This window comes from Symphodus melops, assembly GCF_947650265.1.
Source record: "Symphodus melops genome assembly, chromosome: 18".
Taxonomy (NCBI): domain Eukaryota; kingdom Metazoa; phylum Chordata; class Actinopteri; order Labriformes; family Labridae; genus Symphodus; species Symphodus melops.
In genome coordinates, this window is record NC_136708.1 from 9,578,342 (window position 1) to 9,594,222 (window position 15,881).

Sequence of the window (15,881 nt, forward strand, 5' to 3'; positions counted from 1 at the left end):
AAATTCCATTTATCATTTAAAAATTGCTTATGAAAGCATCTGCATCTAATCCACGTGTTGAACTTGAGGTAAAGTCCATCTGAAAATCTAGTTGTCACTCTTTGTAAGAAGAGGAGTGGAAATAAAGAACTGGATCTTGGGGGAGGAGAAGAAGGATAGGTTGAAATAGCAGTTTGTGCAAAAGACAATGGGAAGGATGAGAGATGGGAAAACAGGGCAATAGGAGGAGGAAAGTCACAGAGCAAGCTAGAGAAATTACCCCCCAGGCACTCTTCAATTTTTGCCCTTATGATGGGAGCATATTTCCCCTGTGCTGTAGCCATCATCACTCTCTCTCCCACATTCATTCTTATAGTCCCCCTGCCCCTTACTTCAACAGCTCTTGCTGCATTTCGGCTACATTTTCCTCCTCTGTTGCTCTTGCCTCCTCCTCGGCAATTGTCAGCCACCTTCACAAACACCTTATCTTTTTTTCAGAGGTTGCGTGTAAGTGCAAATACATGTCTTTGCAAAAAAAACAAAAAAAAGTGAAAGCAAGGCCCAAATGCACCTGACTTTTTTTTTTTTTTAAAGTACACCACTATCTTTTGTTTTCTTATTCATATTCATTTACATTTCTTTAACATTAGGCTCATTAGGAGCAGGCAGTTCTTAGGTTATATTCTGTTGAAATATTGCCTCTTTTTCATCGCTTAATATTTTGAGATCACAATGGGTTAGATCTGGCTAACCAGACTCCTCGAGAAGTGTGTATGGTGTGTGTATAGCTAAACGCTGAGAAGAGCGAATCAGTCCTTCTGCCAGTTTCCCAGCATGCACGTCTTTCTGGCTTGCAAAGATGGAAGTGTACGCCAACACAGCAGAGCCAATCCTCTATTATTTCCATGCTCATATATATTGCACTATTGTCTGCCCCGTTCCCCATTATGGGTGTGCAGCTCCAGAAGTTAATGGCATCTTTGAAGCCATACTGTACTGGCACATACAGTATGGACTGATCCCAGAATAATGAAAAGTTCTCATTGTTTGACTACAGTTCTAAAAAGGCTTTGTGCAGTTCATCTTGTGGTTTTCTTATAACATATCGCACCCTGACCAAGCTGTAGCTTCGTTCACTGTATCTGCAGTCAAACAGAGCCGGTGTTCAGTCACACAACCGTCTGCCTTGCAGCATTACCCTGCTTCAGTAACAGCCAGGATTGTGGCCGCCTTTCCCAAAACATAGTTCCATATAGTCTTCTAAAATAAAACCCCTGTCACAGTTATCATTCATGACATTTTATAATTTTCGAAGAAATAGCCTATTCAGATAGTTCGGCTATATCTGTTTCCCAGAGGATCAAATGAGCAGATTAATGCCACTCTATTGTCTGCTAAATGCCAAAAGTGAATGTAGCTCGTTGGCTTAGCCTAGCACTTAGCGCCAAACAAAACCAGTTATTAAAATGGAGGTTAAGTTTTATGAGATACTGTAAAAGGTTGCCACATTACATTTTTTTAAACTTTGAGTTTTTTTGTCAACTTTATTACAATTTCTTTTATATGATAGAGCCAAGGTATTGCAGACTGTTTTAGACAGAGTTTATAACATTAACGAAGACATTCATGCTGTTTCTTAGTCTCAACACAATTTTTCTAACAAATGGCCAAAGACAAAAAAAATTGAATTAAAAAAGCTTTACAACAAGTTATGCTAGCTGTTAGCTGAAGCTTCATATTTCATTCATAGGAAAACAAATTGTTTCAATACTCCTATATTTAAAAGAAATCATAAACCCTTACTCTGCAGCCTATAATGCTTTCATGTATATTTATGATTCTAGATTTAATCTCCAACTTATATTATCAGAAGGGAATGCCCCTGGGTACAACGTATTTCTCTTCCTTCTGAACTTCTCCCAGGTATTTGTATTGCAAATACATCTCCAGGCAGGCAAAAACTTTGCTATGAAACAAATCAAAATACACATAGTTTCTTGTATTTGAGCTGCTGAATTGCCAGTATTCTGCTGCCGTAAAACACACTTTGACCCATGGCTCATCGAGATGGAAGAGAGAGGGCAGACTCAGCTGTTAGCAAAGTGGGTCAGAGCAGCTGGCATGATCACATGAATATTTAAAATGAAAGAGCTCCAGACTGAAGCCTCTGTAACATCAAGTTGATGCCGAGCAGTGTTAAGCAATGACAGCATGTTGTACCTCGTGATGTGTCGGTCGCGAACGTAACGGCTCTAAGACTCGGCTCTTTGAAGTGAACGACAGGAGCCGTCTCGTCATTGGGAGCCAGATGGGAGCCGATTAGTTATTTTCTTGTCATTTCATCAACATTGAATAGACAATAATGATATAAATGTAGCCTGGGCTGAAAAATGAAAGGACGTGAATCAGAATATTTGAAGTTCACGTTCAAGGCTGTACAGCATTTTATAATATTATTTGAAGCCCATTATCAGCCCAGGACCCAGTCACATACAAAGACCAGGACCCAGTCACATACAAAGACCAGGACCCAGTTACATACAAAGACCAGGACCCAGTTACATACAAAGACCAGAGTCTCTCTATATCACTCAGTCAATCACCATATCCTATACCAAACACGTAATATACAGTTAGAGATCACCTCAGTTATTTATTGTGAGGCAGCAACTCCACACACACAAATACTTCAGTTATAGTTTTATATATTTTATGATTGCAGCAACACACTCATACAAAGACTCATACAAATTTGGGGTTTTTCCTCTCTCTCTCTCTCTCTCTCTCTCTCTCTCTCTCTCTCTCTCTCTCTCTCTCTTCAAGCTGCAACTCTGCAGAGTGTATAAATAAAAGTGTGTTTATATCATAAACATTTGATATAATGCATATTTTTTCAAAAAAATCTGAAGAGCCATTTGGGAGCCGAAAGAGCCGGCTCTTTTTGGTGAGCCGAGCCAAAAGATTCCGGTTCTCTAAAAAGAGCCGGAATTCCCATCACTAGTTGTACCGCTCCAACTCCCAACTGAGCAGCTTCTGGATTTTTTTTTTTCTTTCCTACAAAGAGAGGCGGGGAAGGTTTCTAAAAAGGAGTAAAAATATGAAGACAGAGAAAGCAAAACCAAGCAGTTCTAATGGCATTACTTGAAGTGTTAAACGTGTTAATGACAACGTTACTGTGATTTCAAAATGATCTGAGAAATGAAAAAAATGAGATGACGGATGGATCAGTGTAGACCAAAAATTAAAGACCTGAAACAATATTTGTAATTAATTAAAAACAGACAGAGCCAGTAGAGTGACGGCTTAAAAAAAAAATAAAACAATGAAAGGATGAGAGCGTAACGAGGGAGGGACACGACTGCATGATGGATAGAAGTAGGTCAGGAGGAGAGACTGAGTGGGAGACAAGGAGCGATGGATGGAGGAATCTCTACATCTTCTCTGCTGTCTGTCTGCACGAGTGGCTTTTCCTAAATGTGCACACATTCATACGCTCAGGAGTGTGTGTGTGCGTAAAGTTGTGATTGACAGCTCCTGGCCCGCAGCCTGCTCCAAAGCCAAAGAGTTTATAATAAACAGAACATGTTTTAATTTACTCCTCCAGGCTGAGCAGCTCTGCTCACTTTGCTGTATGTTCATAAATAGGGACACACACATGCAAGTACCACACACTGCTAAAAGATATCTTCCTAAATCATTTCATATCTCTTCAGTTAGAGCACTTAATGTGCAAAGAACTACAAACTTAATGTTGCACATGTTTCTATATTAGAGAATTTAAACATCATTTGGGCGTATTCACAGAAACGGTCTCTCACTCTCTGGCCTCGGGTTGACGTTCCCATGATAGTGGTTGACTGACATTTGAGAGCCCCTGTTGCTAGGAGACACACTGCATCCCAGTCCCGTAAAGACTGCAAATGAGACGTGGCCTCATCAACCCAGGTGCCACGGCTGTCTGAAATCTGTCCACAGTGGGACATTGACTTGGAAAGGCCCGTCGTCACGGCTACACCAATGACACGGCTAGCTGTGGGTAAGCTTCCTGGGTGGCAGCTCTCATTCAGCCAATCAAGCCAAACAGGCCACGCTCTATTTAATGATTATCCCAGCATCTGTCCCCCTATCTCTCATCTCTGTGTGAACGCTGGTGAACAAGAGAGGAAATACACTCCGAGTCTCATCCAGCAAAGCCGACTCTCATCTCGTAATTTCATCTCAATATAATCAAATCTAGAAATGAAGGGAAATACTTGACTGCATATAAACCGGCTTTGTGCGTGATTCATTACATAGTTAGTAATGTGAATGTAGAACGCGCTTATTAAAGGATGTGATTACAGCAACAGCAATTAATGCCAGTCCAATAAAATAGATGATTACCACATTTGAAATGTAATCTTGGTTGTTATCCGATGCTAAAAAAAAAAAGAAAGAAAAGAAAGGCAACACAAAGAAAAGGCTTTATCCTGTTTCCATTCTGTTTACTTTTACTTACCACAAACAGAGATAAGGTTTCCATTGTTTCACATTCTTGCTGCAGCCTGGAAAGGTGTATTGATTTCATTTCCTGAATTTGTTTTGTTCAGAAGATCCGATGCTCTCCTTCACTTCTCTCCTTTGCGACAAAAGGAGGGCTGGTTTCTGCCTGGTCACCTGGATATTACGAATAATTTTTTCATACAGCTGGTACTCAAACAGTGAATTGATAGAATCAAAAAGTGTAATTGATAGCAAAGACGTTTGTGAATAGGCTTGGATGTTTGCCACCGCTCTTTCTTTCCCGCATTAAGATGCAGGTGATCAATAAAAACATTGTTTTCCTCTGCCGTAAATCATGTGAGAGCTCAGAGGCTCCCCTGTGGGCATGGATGGAGGAAAGAGAGACAGACAGCAAGGACTGCGGGGCTGATGAATATAATGATAAAAGGGAGAAATGAGTGTGAGGTGCTAAACTGGAGAGCAGAGAAGAAACTGAAAAGACACAGGGAGAGAAGAATGAACGGCTAATATTACTGATATATCAGCACAGCAGTCATTCAGATGAATCAGAAGGAAGCTGTGTGTGGCTCCTTATTGCAGCCTGCAGGATGAATGCTTATTATGGCTTTGTTTGTGTGGTTCAAAACTGCAGTACAGAATCAAATTAGTGTTAATCAGAATAAGAAAAAAAAACACTACCTTCACTTTTATAGTCGCTGAACACTGAAAGTGGAAAAGCAATCTGAACATCAATCTAGAAATTATTTTTTTAAATTTTGATGCGTCATACTTACACATTTTTCTCAATTATATCTTCCCCTTCATTATTATTATCCTGCTGGTCTCACATATAAAAACAACATCATGTAAGTTTATTACAATAGTACCACGTCTAGAATCTTGTTTTTATTCAAAGGTTCTATTTTTGAATGTTAAAGCCCTTAAAATTCAAGTTTGTTCTAACATGGACATTCTTTGGCTGGTTCAAATGCTGTAGTTTGACATTTCCGCTGCTGTGACGAATCAGAACAGTTACTGGCGGAGATCAGCAACATTTACTCGCAATTATCTGTTTAATGAAACGAAACCTATTTCTAATTGCAATGCTGCGCGCTTGATGGAATTATTTGATAACATTCATATTTAATCAATTTGAACACAATGCATTCATACCAGGTCTCGAGACACATGACCTGAATGCTGTTTATTTTTGTGCCTCCAGGTGAGACCGGTGCAGCCCTGTCACGCCCACAGCGCCCCCTTTCGGCCCGGACGGCCCACCACGCCCCGGCGCCTATGAAAGGGTACCATGTCAGCCGTAGCATGTCCCAGCACTCCTCCGGTGGTGGTGGAGGAGGCCCCTGCCACTGCTCACCTGAGGACTGTGACGGCCCAGGAAGGGACTACTACCAAGGTCATGATGGCCACTTTTACCCTCCAGGAGGTCCAGCTGAGGCCCTGGCGCTGGAGAGGCACCATTCCCACTCCCACTCCCATAGCCATTCTGGAGGGGGAACTTTCCCCCGTTCCCACCCCAGCCAGCACCCACCTCTACAGTCATTTGACTCTTGCGAGGAGTGTCTGTCCTCAGGCCATGGAGGGAAGGGGCATCGCATTCCCCCCAACTTAATTGACCAGTTTGAAAAGCAAGTGCCATTTCATCCCGATGGCTTCCACACTCTGCAGTACCAGCGCACCACTAGTGGGGGTGCCGAGCAACGTAGCGAAAGCCCCTCAAGGATCCGCCACCTGGTCAACTCAGTGCAGCGCCTATTTGCCAAGTCTCATTCCTTGGAGGCTCCATCCAAACGTGAGTACAATGGCACAAGAGGGGGCGGGGACTACCGAGGCGAGCGAGGTGCAGGCCACAGGAGTGGAGGGGAGGACGGAGGGGGCCACTACTCGGGACATCAGTCTCGTTCTACCAGAAGGAACAAATCTCGAGAACGTAGCAAGAGCGGAGACTCGCGGCATGAATCAGGTAGACGCCACCGGAGCAGGACGGCTGGCTGGTGGAGCTCTGATGACAATCTTGATAGCGACAGCAGCTTTTTAGTCAGTGGAGGAAGACGCCCATACACCAGTGGACATGAGAGCCTTGATGCAGCAATCCAGGAGCTCACCATGAAGAGGCCCAAAGACAGAGGGGGTGGTCCCATGCCTGGGGAGTGCATGGCCTGTACCACTATGGCTCTTGCTGGAAGTGAAGGAGGGGGACACCATGGCCATCATGGCCACTCTATGAAAAGGAGCACATGGTCAGCCATGACAGTGAGTCAGGCCAGAGAGGTGTACCCGTCTACCAGGGGGGGAAGCTACGAAAAAGCCCTGGTGCCCGTTGAGAGTAAGCTTAAGGAGAGGACCTTCCATTATCTGCAGGTGAGGGTATCAGCTTTTTAAACCAGTCTGTGTGCATGTGCGTAGGTGTGTGTGTGTGTGTGTGTGTGTGTGTGTGTGAGAGAGAGAGACAGAGAGAGAGAGAGAGAGAGAGTGTGCATGCATTTGTGGGGGAAGATAATTGTTAGAGAGTTTGTGGATGACTTTGCTTGCTGAACAGTGCTGACCTCTAGCCAAACGGAGCAATACTGCATTGCACTGGACATTGTGCATGAGCATTCTGATGATCCCTTCACTCACCTTGTTCTTTATCAAAATATTTCTTCTAGGAGTCAAGACTCAATGCCAGTGATAGCAGGTTTTCGGTATGTGCAAGGGTTCACCTCCATCAATAAAATTTGAAATCATGCTAAAACACTTCTTATAATTTAAGGTTTTCGTCATTAGTCATCAATTTTCAACATTTTTTATGTTTTGGAATTAATTCATTTGATCCATGGTTCCTGTGCTAGCATTAAGCCGAAGCAGCTAGTGTAGTGAAAACTCAGGGTACAGATTTCACAAAGAAGAAAAGCTTCATTGTTGATGTGTAACCAACATTCATGATCGCACTTTGAACACTTTTAGCATTTTTTTTTAATGAAACACCAAAGCAAACACACTGTATTTGAGATATTAAGAACACTTTTTAAATAATGACGAAAAAAAATCACCCCAGGTTTCAAAATATTAAATCACCTGAGGGACCCCATTAACTGAACAAGCAAAAAATGTGCTTTGATGCTTTTGCAATAGTGTGTGTGCAACTTTCACACAAATAAAGCTTTTGAAGTAAAGTTGAAATGAAATTGAAAACGATTATGGTCGACCACACAGATATTTAATGACTTTCTCAGCAGTCTGTCTCTCAGTTCCTGTCCTCATGGTATACCTCTAAAAGCAACACCTGCGATTTTCTGTTTGGCCTGCTCTCATTTGGACACATAAATTGTGTCAAAAGAAAAGCTAGAGGCTGTTACAGTGTACTGAAAAAAAAAGAAAAAAAAATCAGCTGAAAGAGTGCAGACACAAACACACCCGCACAGATCTCCAGCTGTGCAGAGGTGGAGCTGTCACGCAGGCTATGTTTCTACGGAAACAGCAGGTAGCCACAGGAGTCCCTGGTGTTTTTTCAATGCTCATAGTTTAGACACAGCTGAGGTCTGCTGAAAGAAGAGACTGAGAGAGCAGGCTTGTGTGTGTGTTAGTGTTTCCAAAGTACAATCCTAACAACATTTGCCTTTGTGTCTTTGTGGCTTCCAGTGCATTCACACCTCAGGACACGAAAATAAACTTGCCCATTGCAGCTGTTGCATGTTCCCCAGTGTCACTTGCAGTTTCGTGAGTAAGGGGGAGATAGCATGTCGAGTGAATTATATGCTGAGGTTAGATATGCTGCAGTCAGCCAGATTGATCCTTGGTTCAAAGCAGGAGCTTCCTGTAGCTTGCAGATGCAGAGCTTTTGAGGTCTCTTCAACAGTACTAGACCTTTGGGCATACAGTAGCACAGGCGCCATATTAAAGCAACTGCTCCAAACTCTATAACAAAAATCTCAGCCAAAGCATGAAATACAGAATAGCAAACGTTCTACACATGGTGAAACTATTGTATTACCAACCACAGAGTTTCTGTAGGTGATGAACCCTCAGAAGTGAATTACCAAACTCCACAGTCCCTAAATCTCTCTCTTTTAGCTTGAAAAGTTAAGCCACTGTGGAAGTGCTAAAATCTTGCATTTTGTCCGCTTGAGGCTGGCTCCAAGAGTCCCAGATCATATAGACCACAGCCACAAATAAACATGTTTACAGCATAGCTGAAATGATTGAAAAGTGGGCGTGATGTAACAGTGTTGTCGTATGGTTTTAAATCCACCTCTCCCGCTCTCAGCATGTCAGTAGGTTGACTGAAAGTTAGCCAGAGACAGGATTTCCAACATGACGGCTGCTGCAGAACCCGCTGCAATAACAGATGGCTGACATCACTAAGGCTTTGTCCATTAATATTTACAGCCTATGGTTTTGGTGGGCATAAAACCTTAGCAGCAAGGTTGTTCACATGGCTAACAAAGTGGAGAGAGTAACAGCAAGATATGCAAGTGTTTACCTGAAGTGTTGGTGGAAACAAGGAGATATAAAAAGCAATTACAATTTGACTACTATTTATGACATAGTCCAAAATAAGACTCAAAAAGAATGTAACACTAATTACCTTTGATTCAAAATTTGTTAATTTGTCTTTTACCATTCCCTCCCCTCCAATGAAGAAGACAGAAAAAGGATTTCCAAACTGCTGATTTGTATAAAACATTTACAGTCCATTTTTTTGTATAGCACCAATGCATGACAAATGTTATCTCAAGACAATTTATATAGAGCAAAATAGACCTTACTCATTGTTATACTATCTACGAAGACCCAATGTTAAACAAACATTTATCAAAGTTGCAAAGAAAAACATCCATTTTAAACCTCAAGCAAAACCAGACTGTTGAAAAGCGATGTGCCAAAAAACTGTGTTGGGCTTGGAAAGATGGATAGAGGGAGATGCAAGAATGAGGAGTACTGTATAAGAAAGCAGAGTTCACACAAACGTAGTCTAACAAAGTAAGATAAAATAGTATTCAAAGAAGGCTACAATTCAAGCTGAAGAAAAATGGAGGCAATTATTTTTTCCTTGACTGACTTATATTATCTTCATAAACAGCTTACAAGTAAAAAGCCAGTTTTTGCAGTTCAGTCAAGGACGTGCCAATCTGCAAATTTTGTCCACCCTAAAAGTTAAAAAGTTATGATCTTTTATTTTTTGCACATGTAGGCATGGTGGTCATGTTTAAGAACAAAACAGATGCAGTGGAAAGAGGTGAATTTTCCTTAAAGCTACTAATTACCTTCCGTAACATTACCATGAACAGTGGCTATGCTAACTGGCAAGTCTACTTTGTGGTAGCACATTAAGTTTATAACAATGAAAAAAAGGGGAAGCAGCTCAAAGATAAGTCCAAAACATGAACAAAAGAAGGGTGAATCTTTACAAGTCTGAACTATAATGGTCAGAGGCAAAGACGCATGCTATCCTTGCCTCGCGTCAACGGCAATCACAATTTGCTGCACTTTATTTTCCCTAACCCTTTCCCTCTTGGTCTGAGTGTATGAGATAAGGAATGATAAAAAAAGGAAATATAGGAAGAGTGAAATGAAGACAGAAAAGGCGAGGGAGCCATAGACAAAGATCAAGGGGGTTAAAGAGCAAGGTAGAGGGATGCAGAGATAGGAAAGCTGGCTAAGGGATAGAAGGGAGATAAAAGAGGCGATGGTCGCCAAGGGGCAAAGCAAGACGAGGAGAGAAAAGAGCAGAAGAAGAAAATGAGCAAGATAGTGGAAGGCCAGTGGGGATCGGGAGATTAGGTTGAATGATCTTTTAAGTGATGACCTTAAAAACACACTCAACTGGATGCTAAACCCTGGGGCCTTGGCTATGTGTGTATGTCAATGTGTGGGTAGCTGTTTTCATTTGATTACGCTCTAGTTTGAGACTACACACCTCATGCTATTCTCGACAATTTTGTGAAGCTTTCATCCTTACGGGAAAAAATGTGGATTCAAATGTACACTCACAAACACAAATATTTACAAATTATGCATAGAGCTCCTCTACAAGATGATCGGTATCTTTACCTGCGAACGAATTAAAGTTGTTTATATATTTTTCATGTGTACGTTAGACTCAGTGACCATGCGTTAGAAGGGAAGCGTCAATTTATATAGGCCTATAAAAAAAATCCATTGACTACAGTTTCCCCTTGCAATACAGAAATGAAAAGCATATTTTGTTTCATTGTTTTGGTCAAATATTGAGTTTATCACAACCATTTCAGTCAGACAAAGTTGTTATCGTTTAAACACTGCTCAAAAAAATAAATGGAACACTTCAACAACACAATGTAATTGCAAGTCAATCACACTTCTGTGAAAATCAAACTGTCCACTTAGGAAGCAACACTGATTGACAATCAGTTTCACATGCTGTTGTGCAAATGGAATAGACAACAGGTGGAAATTATGGGCAATTAGCAAGAGACCCCCAATGAAGGAGTGGTTCTGCAGGTGGTGACCCCAGACCACTTCTCAGTTTTGATGCTTTCTGGCTGATGTTTTGGTCACTTTTGAATGCTAGTGGTGCTTTCACTCTCATGGTAAAATGAGAAGGAGTCTAAAACCGACACAAGTGGCTCAGGTAGTGCTGCTCATCCAGGATGGCACATCAATAGCCGTGTTTCTACTGAGCAGTTCAGATCGGTTGTCTCGATACGGTGCGCATTTTGTGGTGTTTCCATACACTAATCCTGGGAAAGATTCCCAAATAACCAATCCGTACCGTCTTACTTTTTTGGGACCCTTCCATTGGGGTGCCAAGAATATCGAGCTGACCCGAAAAGGTGGAGCTAAACACTGCAGTCCACTGATTGGTCGAAGAATCGTCACCGTGTGACATCAGCAAAAAAATTCTGCCGTTTAAACCATTGACTGTAATACACAGGCGATTGTTTACGTCTGTATTTCTCCTCGCCGCACACAGCCATCTCTGAAACAAAGCTTTGTTGAGTTTTTGTAATAAAGAGTCACATGCCAGTAACAAAGTAGATAAATTGCTTGATGTCTTCTATTGTTGGTTTTGTTTGTATCACATTTTTCTCCTTTGTGGAATTTATTAGTTAGCGGAAATCTGTTAGCAGTTAGCTGCTATCATGTGATGCTATTAAGTAGCGGCTATCTGCATCCGGCTTACACGCCACCTACCAAATAGGGCACGGGTGGCTGTGGAAACACAAATGGGATCAGGCTTAATCAAACCAAACCGTACCAAACTGTACTGATTTGTACCGGACTGCTTAGAACTGGAAACGGTTCTAATGTGAGCTGTGGCCGAAAGGTCTGTCTGTGTCTGTCAGCGTAGTGTCCAGAGCATGGAGGTGTAACCAGGAGACAGGCTAGTACATCAGGAGATGTGGAGGAGGCCGTAGGAGGGCAACAATCCAGCAGCAGGAGCACTGCCAGAGCCCTGCAGAATGACCTCCAGCAGGCCACAAATGTGCATGTGTCTGCTCAATCGTTCACAAAGATGAGGGCCCAACGTCCACAGGTGGGGGTTGTGCTTACAGTCCAACACCGTGCAAGATGTTTGACATTTGCCAAACGTCTTGCACCAAGATTGGCAAATTGGCCACTGGCGCCCTGTGCTCTCCACAGATGAAAGCAGGTTCACACTGAGCGCATGTGACAGACATAACAAAGTCTGGAGACGCCATGGAGAACGTTCTGCTGCCTGCAACATCCTCCAGAATGACCAGTTTGGCGGTGGGTCAGTAATGGTGTAGAGTGGCATTTCATTGGGGGGCCGCACAGCCCTCCATGTGCTCGCTAGAGGTAGCCTGACTGCCATTAGGTACCGAGATGAGATCCTGAGAACCCTTGTGAGACCATAAGCTGGTGCGGTTGGCCCTGGGTTTCTCCTAATGCAAGACAATGCTAGACCTCATGTGGCTGGAGTGTGTTAGCAGTTCCTGCAAGAAGAAGGCATTGATGCTATGGACTGGCCCGCCCGTTCCCCAGACCTGAATCCAATTGAGCCTCATCTGGGACATCAAGTCTCGCTCCATCCACCAACACCACAATGCACCACAGACTGTCCAGGAGTTGGTGGATGCTTTAGTTCAGGTCTGGGAGGAGATTCCTCAGGAGACCATCCACCACCTCATCAGGAGCATGCCCAGGTGTTGTAGGGAGTTCATACAGGCACATGGAGGCCACACACACTGAGCCTCATTTTGACCTGTTTTAAGGACACTACATCAAAGTTTGATCTGCCTGTAGTGTGTTTTTCAACTTTAATTTTGAGTGTTACTCCAAATCTCCCTCCATTTAGTTAATAAATTTGATTTCCATTGATCATTTTTGTGTGATATTGTTATTTATTTATTTAATAAGAATACTTCACTCGTTTAGATAAAATGTGTTATTTTATTGTTCCCCTGAATTTTTTTGAGCAGTGTATTTATTGCAGCAGAACATAGTTTGTTTTGGTGTCTAGGCACCGACCAATCACTCTTAGCAGTTTAAATTACATGAAGAAATCTGAGTGGTGATGGAATATTATCTTAAACTCCCCAGTCTGAGTCTAGCAGTGAATGCTGGGGTGGGGGTGGAGCTGAGCTCGACAGCAGTAGGCTACTAGTGACTAAGCTTGTAGACATTGCCTTATTTTCAACACACACACACAAAAGATTACTTAAACCAACACTGTGCTACCTGCGAAGCAAAAGTTAACATCATAAGAAACTAGATAAATCAAATTGTTGGAGTTGGGCTAATGTATATATAAGATGGCCATATAACATGCTCGCTGTCTCTGGAATAGGCCACATGCTAACTGCGAATTGTCATGTTCACTGAAGTTATTACTTTTGGTAATAATAATACAGATGTTTTTGAGGCCATTTTGTGGCAATAGGTTGACTGTTATCTGGTTTACCATCATTTCAATGGTCAGGTTCTCCAAAGTTTTTTCAGGCAGCTTTTGATCTAATGCAAAAATATAGTGTAATTTTTTACATTTTTTTAAACAAGTTAACTACCGCTTTTTTATTAGATATATGAACGCTTTGAAAGCCTTCTGACCTAATTATGAAAATTCATACATTTTACCAGACAGTCATTGTGGAAACGTTTCAATTTTGTTTGTTTCATTTCGCTGCTCCTTGTCAACCACCTACGTGTTGTCCACATCCTTGGCTCCTAATTTTGACTCTGTTACTGTGTCATATTGTTTTCTCATTAGACTCGTTTGCTCTGCTTTCTCCCTGCTTTCTGTCTGCTAAATACACCTTTTTTTTGACAACCCATGCATCTGTCTGACTACATTTTGTGAGTCTAGCCACCATGCTTTTCTACCTGGCCTCCTGTGTGTGTGTGTTGTTTTATTTGCTCTCTGTCTGTTGGCTTTTAGCTTATGCTGTTTTTCCTTCTCTGTGTCAGTGTTTCTCCAGCTGTCAGAGTTTCTCTCTTTCTGTAAGTCCCTTTGTCCCTTTCTCTTCCTCTTTTTCTTTGACATTGTCTTTCTTGTATGTATACATGTGCATGTGCGTGCGTACGGGTGAGTGTGTGCGCACGCACGTGTGTGGATGTGATTGATGATGTATTATACATGAGCATGCATGAGCTAGCAATGCTGGTATGTTTGTTTTCGGGTTCATCTGTGTGACTGTGTGTGCTTCATCCCTCTCTCCTTCTGTTTGTGGTATGAAACATATTTCTATTTTGAGAAGTCCTGGATATTGGGAGGAAGCTGTGCTCAATGCAGTGGAAACATCTCAATATCCGAACACTAATTCATTGACGAATGTATTTATTTTTCCTTAACCGTAGATGTAGAGAAAGAATGCATACTTACTTTTAACACAACTGTTGAACCTGTTAAACCCCGTTTCCAGCAAGTGGTTCAGTATGGTACAGTTTGGTACGTTTTGGTTCGATAAAGCCTGTTCCCGTTTGCGTTTCCATAGCCAACCGTGCCCTATTTAGGCGGCGTGTAAGCCAGATGGTGATAGCCGCGTCAGCTACGTAATAGCGTCACATGATGGCAGCTAATCGCTTACAGCTAACCCGCTAATAAATTCAAAGGAAAAAAATGCGACGCAAACAATGGAAGACATCCAACAATCTACTTTGTCATTAGCATGTGGCTCTTTGTTACAAAACTCAATCCAGCTTTGTTTCAGAGAAGGCTGTGTGCCGTGAGGAGAAATACAGGTGATTAAACAATCGACTGTGTATTTAAACATGGTTGTCTTTGCCGGAATTGCCGCTGTCACACGGGAAGTGATGATTCTTTCGACCAATCAACGGACTGCAGTGTTTAGCTCCACCTTTTAGGTTCAGATTGATATTCTTTGCACCCAAACAGAAGGGTCCTAAAAAGTAGGACGGTACGTGTTGGTAATTTGGGAATCTTTCCCAGCTTTAGTCTATGGAAATGGCACAAAATGTGTGCCGTATCCAGACAAAACAAACTGAACCGCTAGGTGGAAACGGGGCTTTATATTCTTACTACAATGAAGTTAACCATTTACACTTGGCTGTGCACTTTTACTAAATGATGAAGTTGCAAAGTAATCCTTATGGTTCTACCTACAGTATACTAATCACAACTCTATGAATGTTTTTGTGATTGTGTTTCAGGTTCCTTCAGAAGACTGGGGCGGTGGATATGGTGGCGGTAACGACAGCGGTGGGGAGATTCCTTGTCGTCGCATGAGGAGTGGCAGCTACATCAAAGCCATGGGCGATGATGACAGCGCTGACTCAGACACCAGCCCAAAAGCCTCTCCTAAATCAACCCTGATAGCACAGAGGGATGCCTTCAGGCGCTCTATCAGCATGGATCAAAGGTCTAATGTCACAAATCTTGTGTTTATATAAATGCTGGTAGACTTGACCAAAAATTAAATGGGGCAACACCGGACCAAACAAGATGGCTTTATTGAGATACTTAATATACAAACAAGGCTGTTTTATTCAAAAGCAGACTTTTTGTTTCTGTGAACATTTTGTAAGTAACCAATCTGTTAATGTGTACCTACCTTAAAAGAAGACTGTGCAACATTTTACGTTTGAATACAGCAGAAATCAAGTATATTCTGTGTCAAAGTCTCTCTGAGTCATGACTGTCTCCAAAGAGAGAGAGAAGTATGAGACGCGCTAGCTGTACAGTTGTGGAACCGTGTTTACATGAATGGGACAACCTTGCATATAAAGATGTTTGATTTAAGGACTAGATTAACGCAGCCTACTCACTGCACATTTGGATGTCTGGTAAGTGTCTTTAGATCATGGTCATGCCATATCAATTTATGTGCAATATGAAGCTATTAGTTTGAAAGTTTACATAAGTTTGATTGAAACTGCTAATAATCCATTACTGTTCTCAGTATCTACACAGGTTCTGGGGTTACTCTTTTTTTTTTTTCTATTATAACACATCATCAGAA

The 15,881-nt window shown here is 42.0% G+C and overlaps 1 protein-coding gene across 1 annotated transcript in view; it reads left to right on the forward strand.

The window, feature by feature from the left end:
- Positions 1–15,881, forward strand: part of dlgap3 (discs, large homolog-associated protein 3) — a 33,652-nt gene that overhangs the window by 5,876 nt on the left and 11,895 nt on the right. Inside the window, exons 2-5 of the mRNA XM_079367345.1 lie at positions 5,684–6,840; positions 7,128–7,163; positions 13,870–13,902; positions 15,073–15,281. Coding sequence (XP_079223471.1) covers positions 5,684–6,840; positions 7,128–7,163; positions 13,870–13,902; positions 15,073–15,281 — 1,435 coding nt within the window. The remainder of the gene's footprint in view (positions 1–5,683; positions 6,841–7,127; positions 7,164–13,869; positions 13,903–15,072; positions 15,282–15,881) is intronic.